The sequence below is a fragment of the Montipora capricornis genome, chromosome 7 (genome assembly GCF_036669925.1).
Source record: "Montipora capricornis isolate CH-2021 chromosome 7, ASM3666992v2, whole genome shotgun sequence".
In the NCBI taxonomy this organism is placed as follows: domain Eukaryota; kingdom Metazoa; phylum Cnidaria; class Anthozoa; order Scleractinia; family Acroporidae; genus Montipora; species Montipora capricornis.
In genome coordinates this window covers 50,330,758-50,350,757 of record NC_090889.1, presented here as the reverse complement: position 1 = coordinate 50,350,757, position 20,000 = coordinate 50,330,758, and the positions used below count along the sequence as shown (strand labels likewise).

The 20,000-nt window shown below is 40.4% G+C and overlaps 1 protein-coding gene across 1 annotated transcript in view; it reads right to left on the bottom strand.

Annotated features, from left to right (window-relative positions):
- Window positions 1–2,433: 2,433 nt before the first annotated feature.
- LOC138056278 (uncharacterized) overlaps window positions 2,434–20,000 on the bottom strand; it is a 30,223-nt gene continuing 12,656 nt past the window's right edge. The window contains exons 8-15 of the mRNA XM_068902067.1: window positions 17,553–17,594; window positions 14,862–14,987; window positions 12,103–12,135; window positions 10,859–10,888; window positions 10,663–10,782; window positions 6,532–6,552; window positions 5,215–5,334; window positions 2,434–3,908 (exon numbers count right to left, since the gene is read on the bottom strand). Coding sequence (XP_068758168.1) covers window positions 3,892–3,908; window positions 5,215–5,334; window positions 6,532–6,552; window positions 10,663–10,782; window positions 10,859–10,888; window positions 12,103–12,135; window positions 14,862–14,987; window positions 17,553–17,594 — 509 coding nt within the window. The 3' untranslated portion in view covers window positions 2,434–3,891. The remainder of the gene's footprint in view (window positions 3,909–5,214; window positions 5,335–6,531; window positions 6,553–10,662; window positions 10,783–10,858; window positions 10,889–12,102; window positions 12,136–14,861; window positions 14,988–17,552; window positions 17,595–20,000) is intronic.

The following is a 20,000-nucleotide window of genomic DNA, read 5'->3' as shown; positions in this document are numbered from 1 at the left end:
GCCCGATAAAGACTATTTTGGGATGAGAGAATCCCGTGTGCGAAAATAGAGAGAATGTTTTGATGTTTTGGATTAGTTTGCACGAATTAAAGCAGACAAAAACGGACTTTCCTTCCGCGCCGATTGAGCAATACCGATAGCACCTTGCGCGCTCGGTTAAGAGAATCGAGATTGCTTTTCCCAATACAATATCTACCAATTTACATCTTTTTTTTCCCCCTTTTTACGCGGGGGCTTCAAGGTTGCCTCATCGGGTTTTGGCCCATAGCCTCTGGGCCAAAACCCTGCGGGGTTCACGCAACTCGAATCAGTTGTTCGCTGTGTTAACTTCCCAATTTATTAAAATTCGCTAGACACAAGTGAGAGAGATATTCCGACTCATTCTTTTATCCAAGCGAAAAAAAATGATGGAAGTTAGCGAGTACATGCATGGTTACTTTTGTGTATTTTGCCAACATAAGAAATCCCAGGTCTTTGTAAAATGCGTTGGTTCGTCGTGTTTACAAGAGAGGATATCCTCTTTTGTGTTTATCATCGCTGTTTGTGTTTTATTTCTACTCACGCTTTGACGGCCTAAGAACAAGAGTGTGTATTAAACACCCCAATGGATAGGTAAGTGGTACCATTCTCGAAAATCCTAAGTGAGTAAGTAAAAGTCAATCCCATTTGATCAAAATACAACTTGACGTCGGCGCTTGGAGTCGTGGAGAAGTTACGGCGATCCACCAGCATTGACTATTTCGGGGGTGAGGGGTGAAAACTGAAACAACCCAAACCATTACAAAAATGCTAACCTTAGGCCTAAATATTATCTAAAGCATATTTGCTTAGGCCTAAGGTTAGCATTTTTTCCACTCCCTTCCGCTACCCACCCACCCACCCTCGAAATAGTCATGCCGCAATCCTCGCATTTTGCGAAACTAACGTAGTACGCGCATTACGACTTTTTTCCTTTTTAATTCCAGTCCTTGTGTTATGAACTAATTTCCATTTTCCCAAGGAAGAATACTTTTTGACGCCGCCTTCTAAAATCAGACTAAGGAAACGATAAATGTTGCATAAATGAAAATTTTTGGGCCTGATTACGTGGCGAGTTTCAGCCCGGGCTAGAAATTTCGCTCCGCCCACCGAGCTGAAACATGCTCAATTTCAGCCCGAACGCAAAACGCAAATTTCCTTGGGAAATTTTACGAAGATGCGAAAACACAGTCGCTGCGCATACTCACGTTCCTTTTTCAGCCCGAACTGAAAAAATGATAGCGATTACATGGACTTTTCATCCCTTTTGCACGGACTGAAAATCCTAGCCCGACTGAAACCCTCTCCATATAATCGCCACTTTCATTTTAAGAGGGTTTCTTTCAGAACCCGGGCTGAAATTTCAGCCCGGCTAACCGAGCTGAAATTCGTCATGTAATCAGGCCCTAAATTTTTACTCCACCAACACTGACATCAGTCGTTGTAGTTTTTTTTTAATTTGTTTGCCACACATACAAAAAAAAACAAGACAGAAAATAAATAAATAACAGTTGATTACCACAATCAAAAGGATAGCTACAATGATATTACGTAAAATTGTTTTACTTTACAAAGTTTTTAATTAAGCCTTTAAAAAATTGCAGCTAGAAACATATATAGACGATGTGGCGAGGAAACCAAAAAAGAAGCTGAGCCGGACTGAGCTTATTAACCTAAGATGGTATTAACTTAACTACGGACGAGCGCGTCTAATTTAGTTTTCTGTCAATGAGGAATTCTTTCAGTGAGGTCTTAAAGATAGAATAACTGTGGGAAAGAGTAAGATCACGCGGTAAGGAATTCCAAACCTTTGGACCGTGGTGCAAGATCGTAAATTTCTTTTTTATGAGTTCTGCAGTAATGAGGACCGTTATTGGCGTTCCGTGTATCGTGCGTATGAACTTGATGTTGAGTAGAGAAAAGATATGGAAGGCATGATTCAGACATGTCCCTTTTCCTCTGAAATTGGATTCCAACAGGTCCCTTTTACTCTGAAGATTGATTGCGACAGGTCCATTTTTGAATATAACAAAAGACTCCGATACTGACCCCCTCTACTGGGGCAGAAATCCCAGATTCCGACAGGGTCCTCCTTGACATTACAAAAAAAAAAATGCCTTCCATAGGGGGGGGGGGGGGTGCGGATAAAAAATGGAATGTCCCAATATAAGGATTTGTCTGGGAAGACAAGACCTGAGGCATGAGAAGATAATTTTACGAAAAAATTCTCAATTAAAAAGCCTTACCTTATTGTCATTGTGGGTCGCTTCCTTCCTATTTGGTTTTTCTCCAGATTCGACGCGAATTGAGCCATTATCAGTTCCTCGGTTGTCAACGGTCATAATAAAATACCAACGTTGAACACTGAATGCTCACGAGCCCACCAAATGGAGTCAGATATTCCTGGTTAAAATGTTTCCACGGCCACAAATCCACTGCAGAATTCAAGGGCACAGGTTTTTCTTTCATTTCAATCCGCTAGCCGCGCAATCGAAGCACTACAAGCGACGCCAGTCGGCTGTTAGTGTCCCAAACGAAACGATAAAATGATGAAAAACATCCTCACGAACTTTGAAGACGATACGGCGACCGTTGAGTTCGGTTTGGAACCAGTCTTTGTTTGTGGCTTGGACCGCTTGGTAACGAGTCTTTTTTTGGTAACGTCGTCCAAGTCGGTTCGGTTGCTAGGGGATTGAAATGAAAGAAAAACCTTTGCCTTTGAATTCTAGAGTGGATTTGTGGCCGTGGGAACATTACCCTGCGAGCAGTTGGTTTCTCCTACTCTTCCCGAGAGAGAAACCACCGCAAGCAACCGTTACTTTCTTTGAGTGAACCGCCGTCCAGCGCCAAGGACGAAAAAATTAAATTTGAACCGGTAAAATGAGTTAGTAAACTCGTTTTGGCGCTTGCGCATGCGCTCAGCTACGTAACTGTTGCGTTTGGGAGAGCCTGCTGTGTAGTGATTTCCTGCGAAGTAAGACGAAGTGATGTCAAATACATCACGTGGGGTGTGATGTACTTCGCACGTGCTCGATGGAAAATCAAACGGTTTCCCGCAGTGCTTTCTCTCTTGGGAAGGAGAAACCAACTGCTCGCAGGGTATGGGAACATTTTAACCAGGAAGATTATTTGCCTCCATTTGGTGGGCTCGTGAGAATTCCGTTGAAAACCGAGGAATTGATAATGGCTCAATTCGCGTCGAATCTGGAAAAAAAGACACCAATCAGAAAGGAAGCGATCCACAATGGCAATAAGCCTTTTTCGATATAATATTTTTCAGCTTGAAAGAGAGGTTCTGAGGACAAAGACAAAGGAAAGTGGATGATATGTAAATATTTTTCACATTCATTCCAACGTGCTTCTATTGTTTTTGTCTTCACTGCCTCACTATCAAGATGAATATTTGATATTTCGAAAATGGCCTATAAGGTTAGGCTTTTAATTGAGAATTTTTTCGTAAAATTATCTGCCCAGGTCTCAGGTCTTGTCTCCTCATACAAATCCGTATATTCCTTCACACTGGGCTTAGGGCTCCTGTGATGCCACTGCGAGTTTACTGCCTGTATGTGTTTTCTTCGGAGCCTGCGCTTTGGGCTCGAAAGTGAGCATTTTCTTAGATCCCCGGCTCGCAAGTGAAACTGGCACTACTCTCTAACAACTACGAAAGATATAAGTGCTGCGTATTTGTAAGAGATTTACCACTCATACATTAAAATCCCTTAACTTAATAAATGATCCAGCCACTACGCTTGCATGTCTCCTGCTAACATTTTACAAGGCCATTACATGTATTTGTGCCGGCTAATTTACTGAACCCGATATTGGTAAACAGTGGAATGCAACCACGTGATTTTCCGTCACTGAACAACAGCATCATGGAATATCAGGATCTGGATACAGACAAAAAATAGAGGACGTGCAGATGTTAGACCTCGTATTTACTACACTTGATTAGAGGTTCACGTCGTTTCCATGTCGCGAACATAATTATGTACACACGCATTCTTTATGACGTTGTTTAGTCGTTCTGGCTCCAACGGAAGCATCAATAGGGGACACGCAACCTCGTTCCCAGGGTCTCTCTTCTCTGCCTCCTAATGTCGTTGAGGGGAAACCCTGGTTCAGGCTGGTCCCGTGTCTCCCAAAAAGTGGGAAGTGACGAAAAAACAACCGAAGAGACGGGCAGCCAAGTCGTAAATTTGTCTTTCCTGAGCCCACTGTAGAAAAAATTGTCCAGGAAAAGTAAAACACATCTGTCATGAGAAACAGTATCAACTGCCAGAGGAAATGTCGAAGTCCGAGACACCGAAAAAGATTTACGCAGCGTCTAGTATCGTGGCAAGTTCCTGTAGGCTCTGCAAGTCTGTGGTAGATTCTTCTCACAGTAAAAATTTATTTGGAAAACCAAATCGTTCGTTGCTCGCTTCCCCTCAACGACATTAGGAGGCAGAGAAGCGAGACCCTGGGAACGAGGTTGGGGGAAACAAACTAAAATACAAAATTATTCACAATATATATCCTTAAAATTGCCTTAAAATATGTTATTTCACAAAGAAAAGTTCATAACAATATATAAAACAGCCTAACATGCTATCGGCCAAAACTATTTATAAATAACATTTAAAATTACTTGGAAACTGTTAATGCAGTAAGAAAAATCATGAACATCTAAGCTAATTAACCTCTCCCACATCCCTCTACATCAGTTGATGTATCATTTTTGCGTATCGTAGTTCTAAAAGGTGACAAAGATTTAATGGTCCTTTTCTTCTTCGTTAGTTTTGCCTAGCTAGAGAGAACCTCAAGTCTTTTCTTAGAAACTTCGATAAGATAAGACACTCACAGAAGGTTCGGCATTCGCACATTCAAACTTTGGCCTAAACTGCAAGCAGTCTCTCTTTTGCTCTAAAATCTTTGAAAAGAAGGCGCACGTTGAACTTTCAAAATGGCTGAAGCTGCGCGGGTCGTAAATACTGCGGGCGTTGGTTAGAGCGTAAACCGACGCCCGCCCCGGTATTTGCGACCCACAGCTTCGGCCATTCAAGTTGTACTGTTCTTTCAACGATTTTAGAGCAAAAGGGAGACTGCTCGCAGTCTAACCTTGGCCAGCCACTGTTAAACACCCAGGACGTCGATCACTAAAATACCCTCAACATACTTTTAAATTAAAGTTATAAACAATATGACATAGCTTACTACAGAAACCGCAAGTGATCAAGCAATTTGATTTTACATCATGTTCCACTAGTGGATCAGTCGATGTGCACTTTCCTTCACTCTTCAGTTCATTGCAGTTCATTTTCTTGTCATAACACTCTGTAGAAAAGACGCAAGAATACAACGAAAAGTGACGCACAAGAAATCGAGGCGATGATGATGATATTTTCATGACCAATGGATCACTTTGGATGAAGTCAAAACGTAATAATAACATCAGTGGCACAATCTACCGTCGTTTGTATGTCACTTTTTTGTTATACAAACAGACGCAGGACAAGATAGAAACTCTTTGTTTTATTTCATAAATTAGTAATGGTAACAGGACTGAGTGGAGTCCAATTCGGAATCATACGAGTGATAATAAAATTGGACGAACGCGCAGCGGAAGTCCGATTTGTTTATCACGAGCCGAGTGATTACAGACCGAATTGGACGACACGAAGTCCTTTTACCAATTAATTATAAAAATTACTATTTCCGAGAAAAGATGAAGATCCAAATTATGAAAGAAAGAGAAACTGATTTCTTGTGTTACGAGACAGGTTGTGTGTGGGATGCAAAATGCAACATTGCTTTTCGACTAGTTTCGCAGCAATTTTGCGAGACAAGTTGGACGTTTTTGTTGCTCGTATTACCGTAGCTTTAACCTCTTACAAACCAAACGCGAGGGCCTTACTGTGGAATATTGCCTGAGGTCGTGACAGTACGGACCACGCACAGCGAGGTCCGTACGAAAGCGACCAAGGGTGATTATTCCCCAGTGCGGTCCATGCAAGTGAGGTTAGTTAGTTGTTTATTATATGGCGTCTTTTCTTTGCGCCATCGGACATTTCTCCGCTTGGTGAGTGTTCGTAATCTTCGTCTTCCTTTCCGCTTGTTTAATTGCACTGTTTAATTTCCCGGGAGAAAAAAAAACACGGAAACAGACAATTTCCATGGTAGTGGTCCGTACTGTAAAATCCCTACCAAAAACCAACCAACCTAGTGCTCCACTTAGCCTGAGAATTGGTTGCCATAAAATAAAGTTGGATAACAGATTTTGTTCGTATTGAAAACCTCTGTCTGTAGACGTTTGAGGGCTGGTGTCAGCTGTGAGGAAGGGATGTCCTTTTCTAAGGACTCGAAGAAGGTCCGCCTGCTTGACTGGGAACTTAATTATTTGGAGAGATTGGGGGCAATACCTCAGTGGCTGTCTCTCATTTCTTCGACAATTGCTTCACGTACAGCCATTGACGTTGACCACTAGATTTGAAATTGCTCTAGCATTAGCCAAATTTTAATTAAATACTTTACCTTCTGGTGTCGGAGCCTTACCTGAAATGAACAAACAAACTGGTCACATAACCAATAGTAAGTAAACTTGACGCTAATGTCAAATTTCAGTAATGAATAAAAGTGACCATTTGAAAACTCGAGAATTCCTTACTAATTAATATTATGGCGCTCGGTGTTACACTCGTCATTTTTCTTACAACTTGTCCCACAATTGCGACAAAAGTCCTCACATTGCGAAACAAGGTGCTTAAGCCCAGGCAACGTTTCTTGCAACCTGTCTCATTTTCTATGATCACATGAGGTTAAAGGAGCATTTTCATCGGGTGGAGCAGCAAAGCTTTTTCGACAAAAGTTGCAGGACAGATGTTACACTGCGCAATGCTTGAAGAATTCGTCGCAACGTTTTGTAAAACTTTCCTCAATAGTTTCTGCAACTTTGTCTCGCAACGTTTTTGGGAGGTTGATTGGCCAATGTTTCGTGCAACTTCTCTGGCCATGGCCTCGCGAGACAAGCTGCACGAAAAATTGCACAGCTCCATAACATTTTAAGAGGGTCGTACAGGGTGGGTCTCTCGCACGGTTCACGAACAGAAAAAACAGCGAATCACGGATGACGGCTGTCAAAATTTCCTTTTCCCGAATCACGAAAATAAACAAGTAAGGTACTCGTTTTAATAACCTTCTCTTACGGTAGAAAGAGTGCTTGAAGAAAGCAAAATCGTGAAAGGCTTAGTAAAGGCTGCATATCAGAAATCACATTCCTAAATCACTCTCGATGGACGGCTCTGACCATTCGTCCACTTCACGTTGTAACTACCCGAAGAAACACCAAATCGTCCAAAGAATATTCCTCGTCATTGTCCGCAATAGGATATTCAGCGTCTGAGTCGGTGTCATACTCTTCCTCCTCTTCTACCTCGGCTTCCTCTACTACTTGACAATCTTCAATGGCTTCCTGCGATGTAGAAGGCGTAACACTCGTAAGGGCAGCAACAGAAGTAAGAGTCTCCTCTTCGAGAGTGTTAGGGCTGAATGAGACTTTGTCTTTAATACAGTCTGATGTTCTTGGATTATATTCTTCAACTAAGGCCTCCAGATCTTTCAGTCCCTTTAAGATCATGTTGACCGAACGGTTTGTCTGATTAGAGATAGGTCCTTGAGGAACGCTTGGTTTACCTGTGCTGGCATTTTAGCCAGAGAACGGCCATTCAAGTTTTTTTATCATGACATATCCTGGCTGCGTTTCTTCAAGTTTTTCATTGTTGATATCGTTGGTATGCGACAACGCTTTTTCTGTTGTTGTTTCCAAGTAACTGTGAAGTTCTTCCAGAAGTTCGATTGCTTGTGGTAGGGAACGTTTTCGTACAGTCCGATGTTTCATATGGACAACAAAAGAAATTTATTTCCCAGAGGAAATAAATGGATTTATGCATGCTGAGTGTGACATGCTTAGTTAGTTATTTCCCATGTTGCAGTTTGGGCATTTCTGTCATCCAGGATTTTCTGGAGATCATTCACCATTTGTGCATGGCGGAGACTGATTCAACAGAGTCAAATCGATTTTCCCTCCCCACCCTCGCTAGTTTTTTTACTTTCTTGTGGATGGCGTGTGTCCCCTCACCTTTGCTGGGATCATGTCTTCTATATTTGGGTATTTCCTAGGTTACCATGCTGATTTTCAATAAACGGCCTACCCCTTCAGGGCTTGGCCAAAATATCCCAAACAAATGTATTATGCGTGTCCCAGCAAACGGAGATCGCCCAGAGCAATGCCTTGCCAGCAATATCAGTCAGACTGTATGGAGCATGAAGCGTAAGGCTTTATACAGGAGTCCAAGATGTTTTCAGTCTTAATAACACTTTCGGAGGACTCGCATCTTAAAATCACGCCAAATAGAGTAGTGAAATCACGAACATCGGTTAATAATTCAAGTTCTTCACGGGTCACGCAAAACCTTCAGATCATGGATCACGAAGAATAATTTATTAAATTCACCTTTCACGGAAAATAAAAATCGGCTAATCACGCATCACGGGAATACCCCTTTACGGCCCTCTTTAAAGGCGACGGTGAACTTTTCAATCACAAAGCACCACAAAAAGATGTGAGATTTTAAAAGTTAATGAAGGTAGAACAAGCTAGAATAAATGCAAGGACGGAAATTTTACAACTTTTAAACCTCAATGGAAAAATTTACAGCGCTTTGAATTGAAAATAACAAAATACAAGGATTGGTGTGAAAAGAATTACAGTGGTTTCGCCCACAAGACGATTCGCCCACAATCAAAAGGTTTCGCCTACACTTAAGATGATTCGCCCACAAATCCTATGAAGGAAAGGAATCCATCGTAATATAACGGTTATAAAATATCGCAGCAGAATTTACTAGCGATGCCTGCGTGCATCGTACATCATGTAATGTATTTATTTACCTCAATGCCGAAAACATGCTGAACAACGAATTATTCAGTTGACATTCTCACTATCAAGTTTTTTCACTTCCTCTCTAGCTGCGACACAGTATAGAAAATATTCCTAGTCCTTAAGGTTCAACTCATTTGAATTAGAAAAGATCCACAAATTTTCATTTCCTTGGCCTTGATCAAGAGAAACAATACGGATCCAAATGCACCATTCTTAGCAGCCCTACACACACGGTCCCAAAATTTGCATAGCTTTGTTCTCCAATAAACCAAGCGACGCTGAACGGATCAAAATAACTCCGAGTCGTTCAATGTTCCGACTAAAAGTTGTCTCCATGGGGGTCCGGTGAGAATGGAACTGCATGAACCATCAATCACAATAATGTGATTTCGATCCTTGCACATTAATCATTACAGTATAAAAGGACTGTGCTTTTTCGTCAGTTTATGCTCACAGCAATCGCGTAAACATTTAATCGTATCTGTCGGAAATTTAAGTAAACATGGAAAGCTATCATTGTCTTTTCAGGGGCACCCAAAGACCAATTTGTTGTAAAATGTATTATTATACCCCAGTTAATGAAAATAAATGTTATTAAGGCATTTTCAGGTGTTTTTCAGTTTTGCTGGGAAAACATAATCTGCTCCTTTTTCCCAGCAAGACACACAAGAAATGTCCCAGCCAGCTAGGTAAAATTGGTTGGTTTCCCAGCCAGCTGAACAAATTTATTTCCCAGCCAGGAATTACGCCCGCTCTCAAATAACTCGATCCAAAACGAGAGAACAAAAGCGAGAAAACCGGGACAAAACAGGTTTTTTCCGCAAGCGCAAGCACACTGACCAGCCGTCGGATGTTTGTGAATACTCTGTGGGAGAGGGAATTGTTTTTTTTTTTGTTTTTTTTTTATTCGGCCTCAGTCTTCAGAGTTTCTACAGCCATCTCGGGTTGAAATGCTAGAAAAAGTCAGTAATTCACAGGCAAAACCTCTATCAATAACAAAATTTCCCAAGCAGCTAATCGAAACACCTGTATTTTTGCCAGCCAGCAAGATTCCTCTGGGCAACAGATAATGTGAGGAACAGATTCGTTGAGTGCCCCTGTCTTTTTTGCAATGAAGTCGTGACCTCACGACAAGAAGCACTTTTATGTGACGGCTGTGAAAGGTGGCAACACCGGCGATGTCATACAGGAATCTCAAGAGAAGAAAAAGAGAATATTTGACAAGCTGTGTTAGCAGTGTAGGTTGCTCAGTTATTCTTATTGCTGGTAACTGACTGAGCAACGTATTAAGGTCGGTTTACACGGTGCGACGGGGTGCGACTTATTGGCCCGATTTTTGGCGCCGGCTTTGAAAAAAATCGGGCCAATAAGTCGCACGCCGTACGTCGCACCGAGTAAACCGGCCTTAATGCGTTGCTCAGTTACCAGCAATAAGAATAACTGAGGAACAGCTGTCTGTATTGACGCAAGCCTGGGCTGCCTATGGTGATACGGTTAAGTATGGACTGTGTGGGCGAATCACTTAAGTGTGGGCGAAACCTCTTCATTGTGGGCAAATCACCTTGTAGGCGAATCGTCTTGTGGGCGAAACATCCGGATACCGTGTGAAAATCATCAAAGCCTGACTGGACGACAAGGCATCCTTCTTCCATACAAATCCTTATAATTTCTTTCACCTACAACAACATCATGTTTTATGCCCCCTCGTTTTAAGGCATACTCACAAATGTCGCAAGTGACTCCACAGTAGACAGTCATCTGTAACGCAATGTTAATATCGCTTGATTGGCACGCGCCCAGGGCCTTCCATCGACTACAGTTCACGGCACGGTCGCGGCAAAATGCTAAAGGAACAAGTAACGATCAAACTTTGTTGAGTATATCACCATTATTTAGCAGTGAAAATGTCGAAAGTGTTACCTGGAGGTGCCATAGGTTTTGCTAATGGCTCTGATGATGGTAAGAAAGAAAAATAATTAAATTGTTAACGATAACGCGCGACTACAAAATGGTCGCCATTTGAATATCCTTCTGTTACGTGTAATTTCAGCCCTTACTACTGCCTTCTTAGGGAGGCTCCAAAGGGTATTTTCACCACGAGGAGAGTGGATCAAAACATACAAGAAAGGAAAATTCGAGCTAAAATTGTTTTCCAGAGTTAGCATGGTGACGTGTTTTGTTTTTTATTCGTCATTTCGCATTCTGAAAGCAAATTCACAAGGATGATCTGGTGCATTTTTTTCATCTTCAGAGAGCTTTTTCATAAATATCTCAGTCAAGTTTTACTGACTAAGCTAGATAATTTGATGAGGCCAACTTCGTCCCCAGGGACAAGGTTGGCCACATGGGGACGACGTTGTGATGAGGGTTAAGAAATTTGAAAAGAAAATGCAAGGTCACCCAATGGGTTTTTGAGATAATTATCAAAAACTGAGTTTTAAAGGGCCTTTTGGCAGTGCTATACCGTTACCATGGCTATCATGTTGGGGCATCGCGAACACCCTTATATATTGTCTTATCATAGTTTTATACAGCTGACAAAATGTTGCCTTTTGCATGGAAAGAGTGGACAGAGTTTTTATCCTTTACCAATTAATTAATCCCCCACTGCTAATTGTGGAAAATCACCTTTGAAGCCTATTTAAAATCGAGAGTCAAGAAAATTTCCCTACAATGGGGAGGAACTGCTGTTTTTCAATGCAGACTAGAGAATGTTAAAATTAAAGCCATTTTGGAATGAGGCGCCTAATTGAGTTTATTTAACGTAAAGGGTTTTCTTTATTGAGGGTCGTAAAAAAAGACTGTCAGCTTATGTCAACTGGTGCAGACAATCGAATGAATGTACTCGTAGCCGCCTCAAAGGAAGAGAAAAATGGCACCCAAGTCACAATCGGATCTTCACTTGCCACTCATGAAAACGAAAACGTGGCGCGAAATTTTTTTAGCCAATCACGAGAAAATATCAAGGCATTCCGTGCCGGGTGATTAAATTATGGCAGATCCTGGCAGAGAAACGTCATTGCAACTAATTAATTATGAAAGAGTAATGAGTAGTGCTAGAATTTCGGAGAGATTGAGATAGATGCTACTCTATTTTGTTACGTTTGGACTTACCTGCGTACGAACTTTAAAAAGGCGTAATTGAAGGCAAATCAACGACTTACCTATGATGGAAGCCTCAGGGGATGACTGAATCCCTAAAAAAGTTTTGAGATAGTTTCATCATTTATTTATTTATTTACTTTATTTATTTATTTAAGAAACGATTTGGAAATACATGAGACAAGAAATATAAGTGATAGTCTTTCGCCGTTATCAAGGTTATATATGCGGGATCAGTCAATCAAACTTGACAGTATGCAAGTACCATCTGTAATAATTCGTAGTGGGCATTCGTCAGACTTCTCTGCATCAGAAACGGAAGGACTAAATCAGTGCAAATATCGGCACCCAGATCAGAGGTGTATATTGGAAAACTCTCTGTCTCTGTTGCAGTAGCTGTTAAAGTGCAACTATTGGTGCGATAGGAAACAGGGTATTCAGCATACCTACAGTGTAGTTTCGCATAAGCAGGTCGAAAATTTTTCCTGTAGAGAATATGATTTATTTTAATGTTATTCAACTGTTTTTTCGTTTTTCTTTTGGAGTTGATGGGTGTGTTTTGGAATTCCCAATTGCACATCCCTTCAAATCTTACCACCTACATTTCCTTTGAGATATATACAAAGATTCTAAACACAAAATAATTCCTGATAAGTGTATTTAATTTCTAATATATGATCATTTCAATTGCAGTTAACAGTGTAGTCTGTCAGAAATCAACTCCTTTTAGGTGTACTTCATACCTGAAATGCTCAATGAATTCAAACACTGCGAACATCTCATGCAGACTACATACTTTTAGTAACTTGATTTTGTTTTAACAAAAAATGCAAAATTATGAACAAGTTGATGCTTGCTTATTTGGTAAATCGGGTTGATATTACATGTATTTAGATGCATGATCATCTCTAGAAAAGTTGACATCTAGCCCTTGAATCTACATGTACCAGTAACAATTTAAACGTATTGGAGCCATTCTTCTCTTTAAAATGAGCTGCAAAATATTGTGCAACAAGATGCCTCCGTATATAAACAAATAATAAATAATACTAGTACATATATAACCATGCTTTCTGACTGATCTCAAAAGTGATAAAGTGTGTATAGATATAAAATATATACGGTTCTAGAATAGCGGAATCTGCTCATTTTGAAAAATATAAATTATATAAATCAAAAATTGTTACCATTCTTCAATGAGATGTGTCTCGTCAACTACAACTGCTTTGACCTTTTCCCTGATTTGAACACTGTCCAAAACAATCCTAAGTTTCCCAATATACAACTATGATCTGGGTGCCCATGAATGATTCGATATTTGCACTGATTGGGACATTCCATTTTTCATCCGCACCCCCCTATGGAAGACATGATTCAGACAGGTCCCTTTTCCTCTGAAGTTAGATTCCAACAGGCGTCTCTTACTTCTGAAGTAGGATTCCAACAGGCCCCTTTTACCTCTTAAGTGAGAGTCCGACAGGTCTTTTTTACTCTGAAGCTTGATTCCGACAGGTCCGTTTTTGAATAGAACAAAAGACTCTGGAAGCCGAAAGCTTACGTTTTTAAATTTCTCAACCAGAGAACGCTTTTTTACATGAATATGTTTCCAAAACCTGGTTACTCTTCTATTTTTAATTATATTGTTGGTTGTCCTTCAACTCCACCTTAATCACCTTCTGATAGTTATGTAAGATTTGAGGACGCTACGTTTGCTTGGAATCTCTTCCTTCCCAACGTATTTTTTGCTAAGCACACACTTACAACGCATGCAGTGCAACGTCAAGTGTTTTTTTTTCCATATCTTGTGCGTGTGTTTTAGTCCCATCAATCATGAGAATATGAACTTCCATCTGCTTGCACAGGTGGGTCACACGCATAAACTAGGCTCGATATCCGCCGCTCACTCGAGTTCGGGTATCCTCCCCGAGAAGAGACGACTGGACGCGTGAGCGATTAGTCCTGTTCCGCGACTCCCTCTTACCCCGCCATGAAAATGGGCCAGGGCGGGGTAAGAGGGAGTCCCGGAACAGGACTAGTGAGCGATAGGTTGTGTCTGTGACATAAATTCAAATATAATTTATGAAAAGTTAATGTTTGCGGTGAAATTGCATTAGACATCCCAAAACATTTATTTTAACAACATAGTAATTACATAACAATGCTTAAAAAGTATGTGCGAAGTTTCAAGATGATATGAGCTTGACTTTTTGGTTAAATGATCAATGTGAAATTGAATTAAACCTGCGAACCATCAACAAAATCCTCGGCTGCTCCAGCTCTCAGTCGACCTCATCCCCCCTCGTTTTGCCACTAATAAACTCAGCAGTAATTTCAATTGATCTTGAGGAATTTTACTTGCTCTTACATTAGCGAACTCTGAGGAGAACTTGCAATAGCAATGGATTTGAAAGCCGTACTTTGACCTTGGCGCCAACTGGAAAATTAGTGAAGTTTCCGAACTCAGGCGGTAGAAAACGACACAATCCCCATTCTTCAGCTTCTCGAACACTTTTCCGTTGTCGAAATCATGGACATTTCCTACCTTAAAAGCACTGTAAACCTCGAACAGGCCGGGTCAAAGAATACCTTCGCAGTCAAAAAATATAATTTATGCCAGACCGTGGATAACAGAAGAGACCATGGCCAGACGGATTTGTGCAGGCGAGTTTCTGATTGGCGGAGATTAACAATGGCTCACCTCACGCGTCTAGTTGTGATTTTGGAGTGAGCGCTGGCTCCTTTCCCTAATCAGCGGCTGGTCATCGAGCCTATAACGCATAATCCCGCGACATAACAACATGGTGGGAAATCTTTTACTTACCTGCAGTGCAGAATCCACACGATTTTGGGCAATTCTTTCTCATAAATTCTTTTTGGTCCTGACAGTAGTTTGGAATACCAGCATGCTCTGCACACCCATCCGCATAGGCAGGATCATCATCACAAACTATTTTATTGAAATTATAAACATAATTAATTTTAGCATTCAATGCAAAGTGGATTAGAGCGGTTTTCACATGTCGTAAAACCAAGACTAAAATAATTACTTTTGCCAATCAAAAAGGAGGGAGACAATCCAGTTTTCGAAGTAATTACACTTAGCCGATACAAAGCGCGGGAAAATGTGCACGCGCCCAGTCACGATTGGTTTTGGTTTCACTTCTGATTGATTGAAAAAGTGGTTCGAGAACTTTGAACCAATCACTGAGTTAAGTAATGAAAAACCCAAGCAATTCGCTCATTGCTTTCGACACTCAATTGAAAACCGCTCTACCAATTATAAACAGTTCTTTTTTATCAGCATGGGCCAATTGAAACTGCAAAGGATATCTAGAAAAAGGAATGTTTATGTTTCGATCTCAAAATATTGAGCCATGGTCTCGTTTTTGGCGTCTGTGGTGACCATTTTAGTGGCCGTCTTGGTTTTCTGGGAAAAAGTGAAAAAACCGATTCAGGCTTTTAAATAGAAACCAAAAGAGGCGAATAACCCTTATATCAGTTTTACTTTGCTATAACGAATAAATTACCTCTGTCTAAATTTCATTGGAGTGAAATTCGTTACAATTAGGTACAGTATTACAGCAACTGAACTGCAAAAACGTCATACACCAATAAATCCAACGATTTTTCAGTTTTACTAGAAATCCAAAATGACCACCAGGATTGCTTCCACGTAAACGAGGCCACATGGCAATATTTCCACATGTTGCAATGTAAGATGCGAAAATGTCACATGTTACGGCATACATGGGGCCACCATTTTCCCACTCGACCAATTACAATAATATTTCAAGTTTTCGACTGGCGCGGCCTGAGACTTGAAAATCATTCAAACATTACAGGGGAAAATGGTATAAGTTACAAATTAAGTAATGAAGGGTTTAAAAATGCCAGTGCCTAAGTCAGGTTATTTCAACTTCATCAATGTCAGAGCTATCATTTCGATGCAAAGATCGCAGATAGCAATTTCAATAATCAATGACATATATCATCTTGGTTTAGCATCAGATGGAATGGCTGACAATTATAACATCTCAATTCATGCCTTTCCGTATGAGCACAATTTGTTCAACTGTATTCTCTAAGACCTTCACTCAGTACCCCGTTCCCAGGACCTTTCCCTTTGGCTTGGGGAAAAGTCCTGGCAAAGAAGTTGCCCTAGCTTTGCCGCCCTGCCGAGAACTGCCGTCGACCAATCAGGTTCAATGGATATTATTTCAAAGAGCAAGTGGCGGGAATTTGTTTGGAGTCCTCCCTCCTTAAACTTCCTTTTCAAAGATTAAAAAAATCCTTCTATCAGGTCAGGAAGTTTTGGTATTATTTTATTAAAACCGTCAACCGGGAGAAGTTTGTCAACATTGTGGATGAATTGAATAGGCCTTTTGCACCGCCATGCTGGAGGGCAACATCATTATTATTCCCGCACTGGGACATTAAAACAAAGGCAAGTCAAGCTTGACTGGTTCAGGTCTCTTTGTTTTAATGCCCCAGTGCGAGAATAATAATAATTTTGCCCTCCAGCATGGCGGATTTTGTACCACTATCTTGACCTCACACTTAATCAATAACCCATATATATTATTGTTGATGTTAATGTATAGACAGTATTACTAAATAAACATGACAGTGTGCACATCACTTTTCTTTCTTTCATCGAGCTGGAGATACACATATTGAAGTGAGAAATTTAGCACCGGCATAAAAACCTGGAAAAACTCATATTGCTGTTCGGAACTCAGTTTCGAGCCAGCTGGGAACTTGATCTCGGTAAACGCTGTAATCAGGTTCCTTCGAGGACCGGGAAGACAAGAGAGCCTGTTTAAAGGCTATTATCCCCCCACCCCAAAAATAAAAATTAATGAAAAGTGAAACATACAGAATCATCAAAAATCTTTCCACCAGAAAATGTATTCAGCTTCTGTTGCATTACTTTAGTTGCGCGGGTGAATAATTTATATTAATCAGTGGCAAAATTTCCGCCATAACGTTTCAAAAATAATTTAGAACACATCAATTATTGTAACGAAACGGTTAGTTCTTCAGTGTTTTTTTGTTTTCATTTTGTATCATAAATACGAACAACGAATATTTTGTCAGTTTTTGAGTTGGTGAATGTACACAACCACTGACAATTATGGAGTCAGGTCCCCCTGTAAGGTGCACAGCATCAGCCGAACACGTTTAAATCGTTTTGTTCTTATTAATTAAACCGCTCGGAAAATCCAAATTGGAGTTACAATCTAAAAGTTATTTTGGCATGAGTAACTATACATATCTTGAGGGATTCAGGGAAAAAAAACGCAGCGCCATAAAATGAATTGCAACAGTCGGTATGACGGTTTTGGCGGGATTGGTAGTCTCGCGTGATGATTATGAAAACAAAAACTAGTCAAACGTTTATACAAATCCAAAAGACGTTTTGATCTGTAATTTTCTTTTAAATTAAAAATGATCAAACGAATATAATCAACGTCTGGTTATTACTAGCTGTATTAGAACGTTAACCCTTTACCTTCATCACGCAGAAATTTTTCAGCTTCCATAATGGCATTACCTAAAAATGTTGAGATAAAGAACTACTTAATATGTGAAACGGTAAAAACAAAGTCATAGGTATAAACGCCACCAAATATCTTTTAGGAACATTTTTTACATTATCGAATTATTAAAGAATTAAATTCAAAAAATGATTAGCAAATAAGTATCGACATAGCAATAGCAAACATTTACCATTGGAATTATGAACAAGTAATAATGTAGCAAACACAAAGATCGCCTTCATTTTCTTTGTACCCAGTGAAACTCCTGGTGTTGCTGATCAGACTTCTTCACACTGCTTCTTTTGCTTTTAGGGCCTTTTGACAATATCAAACAGGCGCTAGGGCTTATATATCGACGGCGGTGAAAATCGTTTTCAGACAATGATGGCACTCAACCCTAACGCTTAATTATGATTCGTTCCTAAGGGCTGCACTATGGCTTTGAAGTTTGCGCGGTCAAAAAATGGATGCATGGTTTTCATAGAAGGTGAAAATTTAGAATTAAGCAGTATTCCGCTTATCTTATTCTCGCGCATGTCTTTTTGCATATCTGGGGCTCAAATGTTCCATTCAATATATTTACTCTCATAAAATTATTGCGTATCCTTGATAACTTATTATAGGAAAGTGTGCAGTGAAATTTTGTTTTTCTTGAGACGTCTCTATAAGTGCTTTGGTTGGTTCTTTGAATAGAACAGCCTCCTAATAGATGGCAAATAGTTTATTCGACAAAATCATGCCATGGCTATTCCGGTGCTACTCGGAGGGTAACCAAGCACTTATACACTCTTTCCTAAATCCCATTATCAATCTCCTAATTCCATCCCTCACCTCTTTCCTGCTCCTGTTTTGTCCCCTTCCAATGTTGTTTCTCATCGAGCCAGAGTGCAAGAGATATATAAAGACTTTAGGGTGATAATCACAAGAGATGCGATCTGCAGCCTGCAGATGCCACTTGAATCGTCTGTGTCTGTGTAGAAGTGTAATATAATCGCGAATTTGCAGCTCGCCCCTACTGCATTGCGCCGACAGTACAAACCCAATATCAAAAATACCACAATACTCTTGTTTGTCCCTCCAACATTTTGCATAGGCATTGTTTCCAAATCGTACTTCTTGTAAAATCGGTTAACAGCTGATCAAATTATGGCCGCTGAGAAGGATTTGAAAATAATTGATGTTTAGGCTCTGTTTACGTCTATCGTTGCTTCGACTTCATTTCTTTTTACAAAAATCTTTAAAGGAAGAGCAGAGAGAATGCATCCGAACAATGGTTTGTCTAAAAAAAGAAATTATAGTTGTACTTCCTACGGGATTTGGCAACAGTGATATTTACGGGACCAAATATTCTCGAAGAAATGCATCGTTCCTCTTCCACCGACTCGAAAACGTTTGTAGTCGTGGTGAGTCCTTTGGAATATATTCGGAAGCAACAAGTTGTGAATCCAAAAAGAACCGAACAGAACTTTAATGCTGCTATATTCGGGGAATCAGCCGAGCTTGTCAGAGAAATTCGGCATTGTTTACGAAAGCGCTGAACAATCTGAACATACAATGGTTTAGTGACACAGTTCTTGCAAAACGATAGTTGAGTAGCTGCTGCTGAAAAACTAGAATTTCTCAAAGTCCATTTTGAATTCCTCATATTTATTTTAATAGCATCTTTATTGGCATCTCAAATATTGTAGTTTAAATAAAGTTCATTGTACTGCCTGTGCTGTGCAAACTCATAAAGCCAGCAGTCTTGCTTCATTCAGCAGCTCCAAAAGTGGCGGTCAAGTACTTCTTTCTACCTTATAGAATACCACAAAAATGATGTCCAAATGCGATGCCACTTGAGAGAAACTAAATTTGTAAGATTTTCTTTGCAAAATACCCCCCTCCCTATTTTCGTTCAAAAGGGGTTCGAATGTCTGACAGAAAAACCGCACCAACCGTCAAGCGGGATTTGCAGAAATAGCATTGATTTTATGGACAAAGTCTGACTTCGCAGACATTCCAGCCAGAGTGCTGTTTTGTTTTCGTCGCTTCTTTCCTCGAATCGCAAGGTGCAGGTAATTTCCGGTAAAATCTGATTGGCTCACATTTATAGCTACATGACACATGATAACATTACTCTTGTGTCTTTACTGGTGGGCGGCAGACGACCCGTTGAGAAATTGTATCAGGCGTACTTTTTCGCGTCCTGTCCAAAGAACAGTACGCCCGATCGCAGGTTTGGAATACTCGGACAAAAAAAAATCCGAGTGGCCCCTAACAGTGGTTGAACCGGCGTTGACCGTCCGATTCCTAGTGCGGATCCTCTGCCATTGAGCTATGGGAGACTGGTGTAAAATCCACAATAACCTGATTCACAGAGTTATTGATTTAATGAGAAATAAATTAATTCTTGGCTCGGCGTGTTTACAGAGTAACTTGTA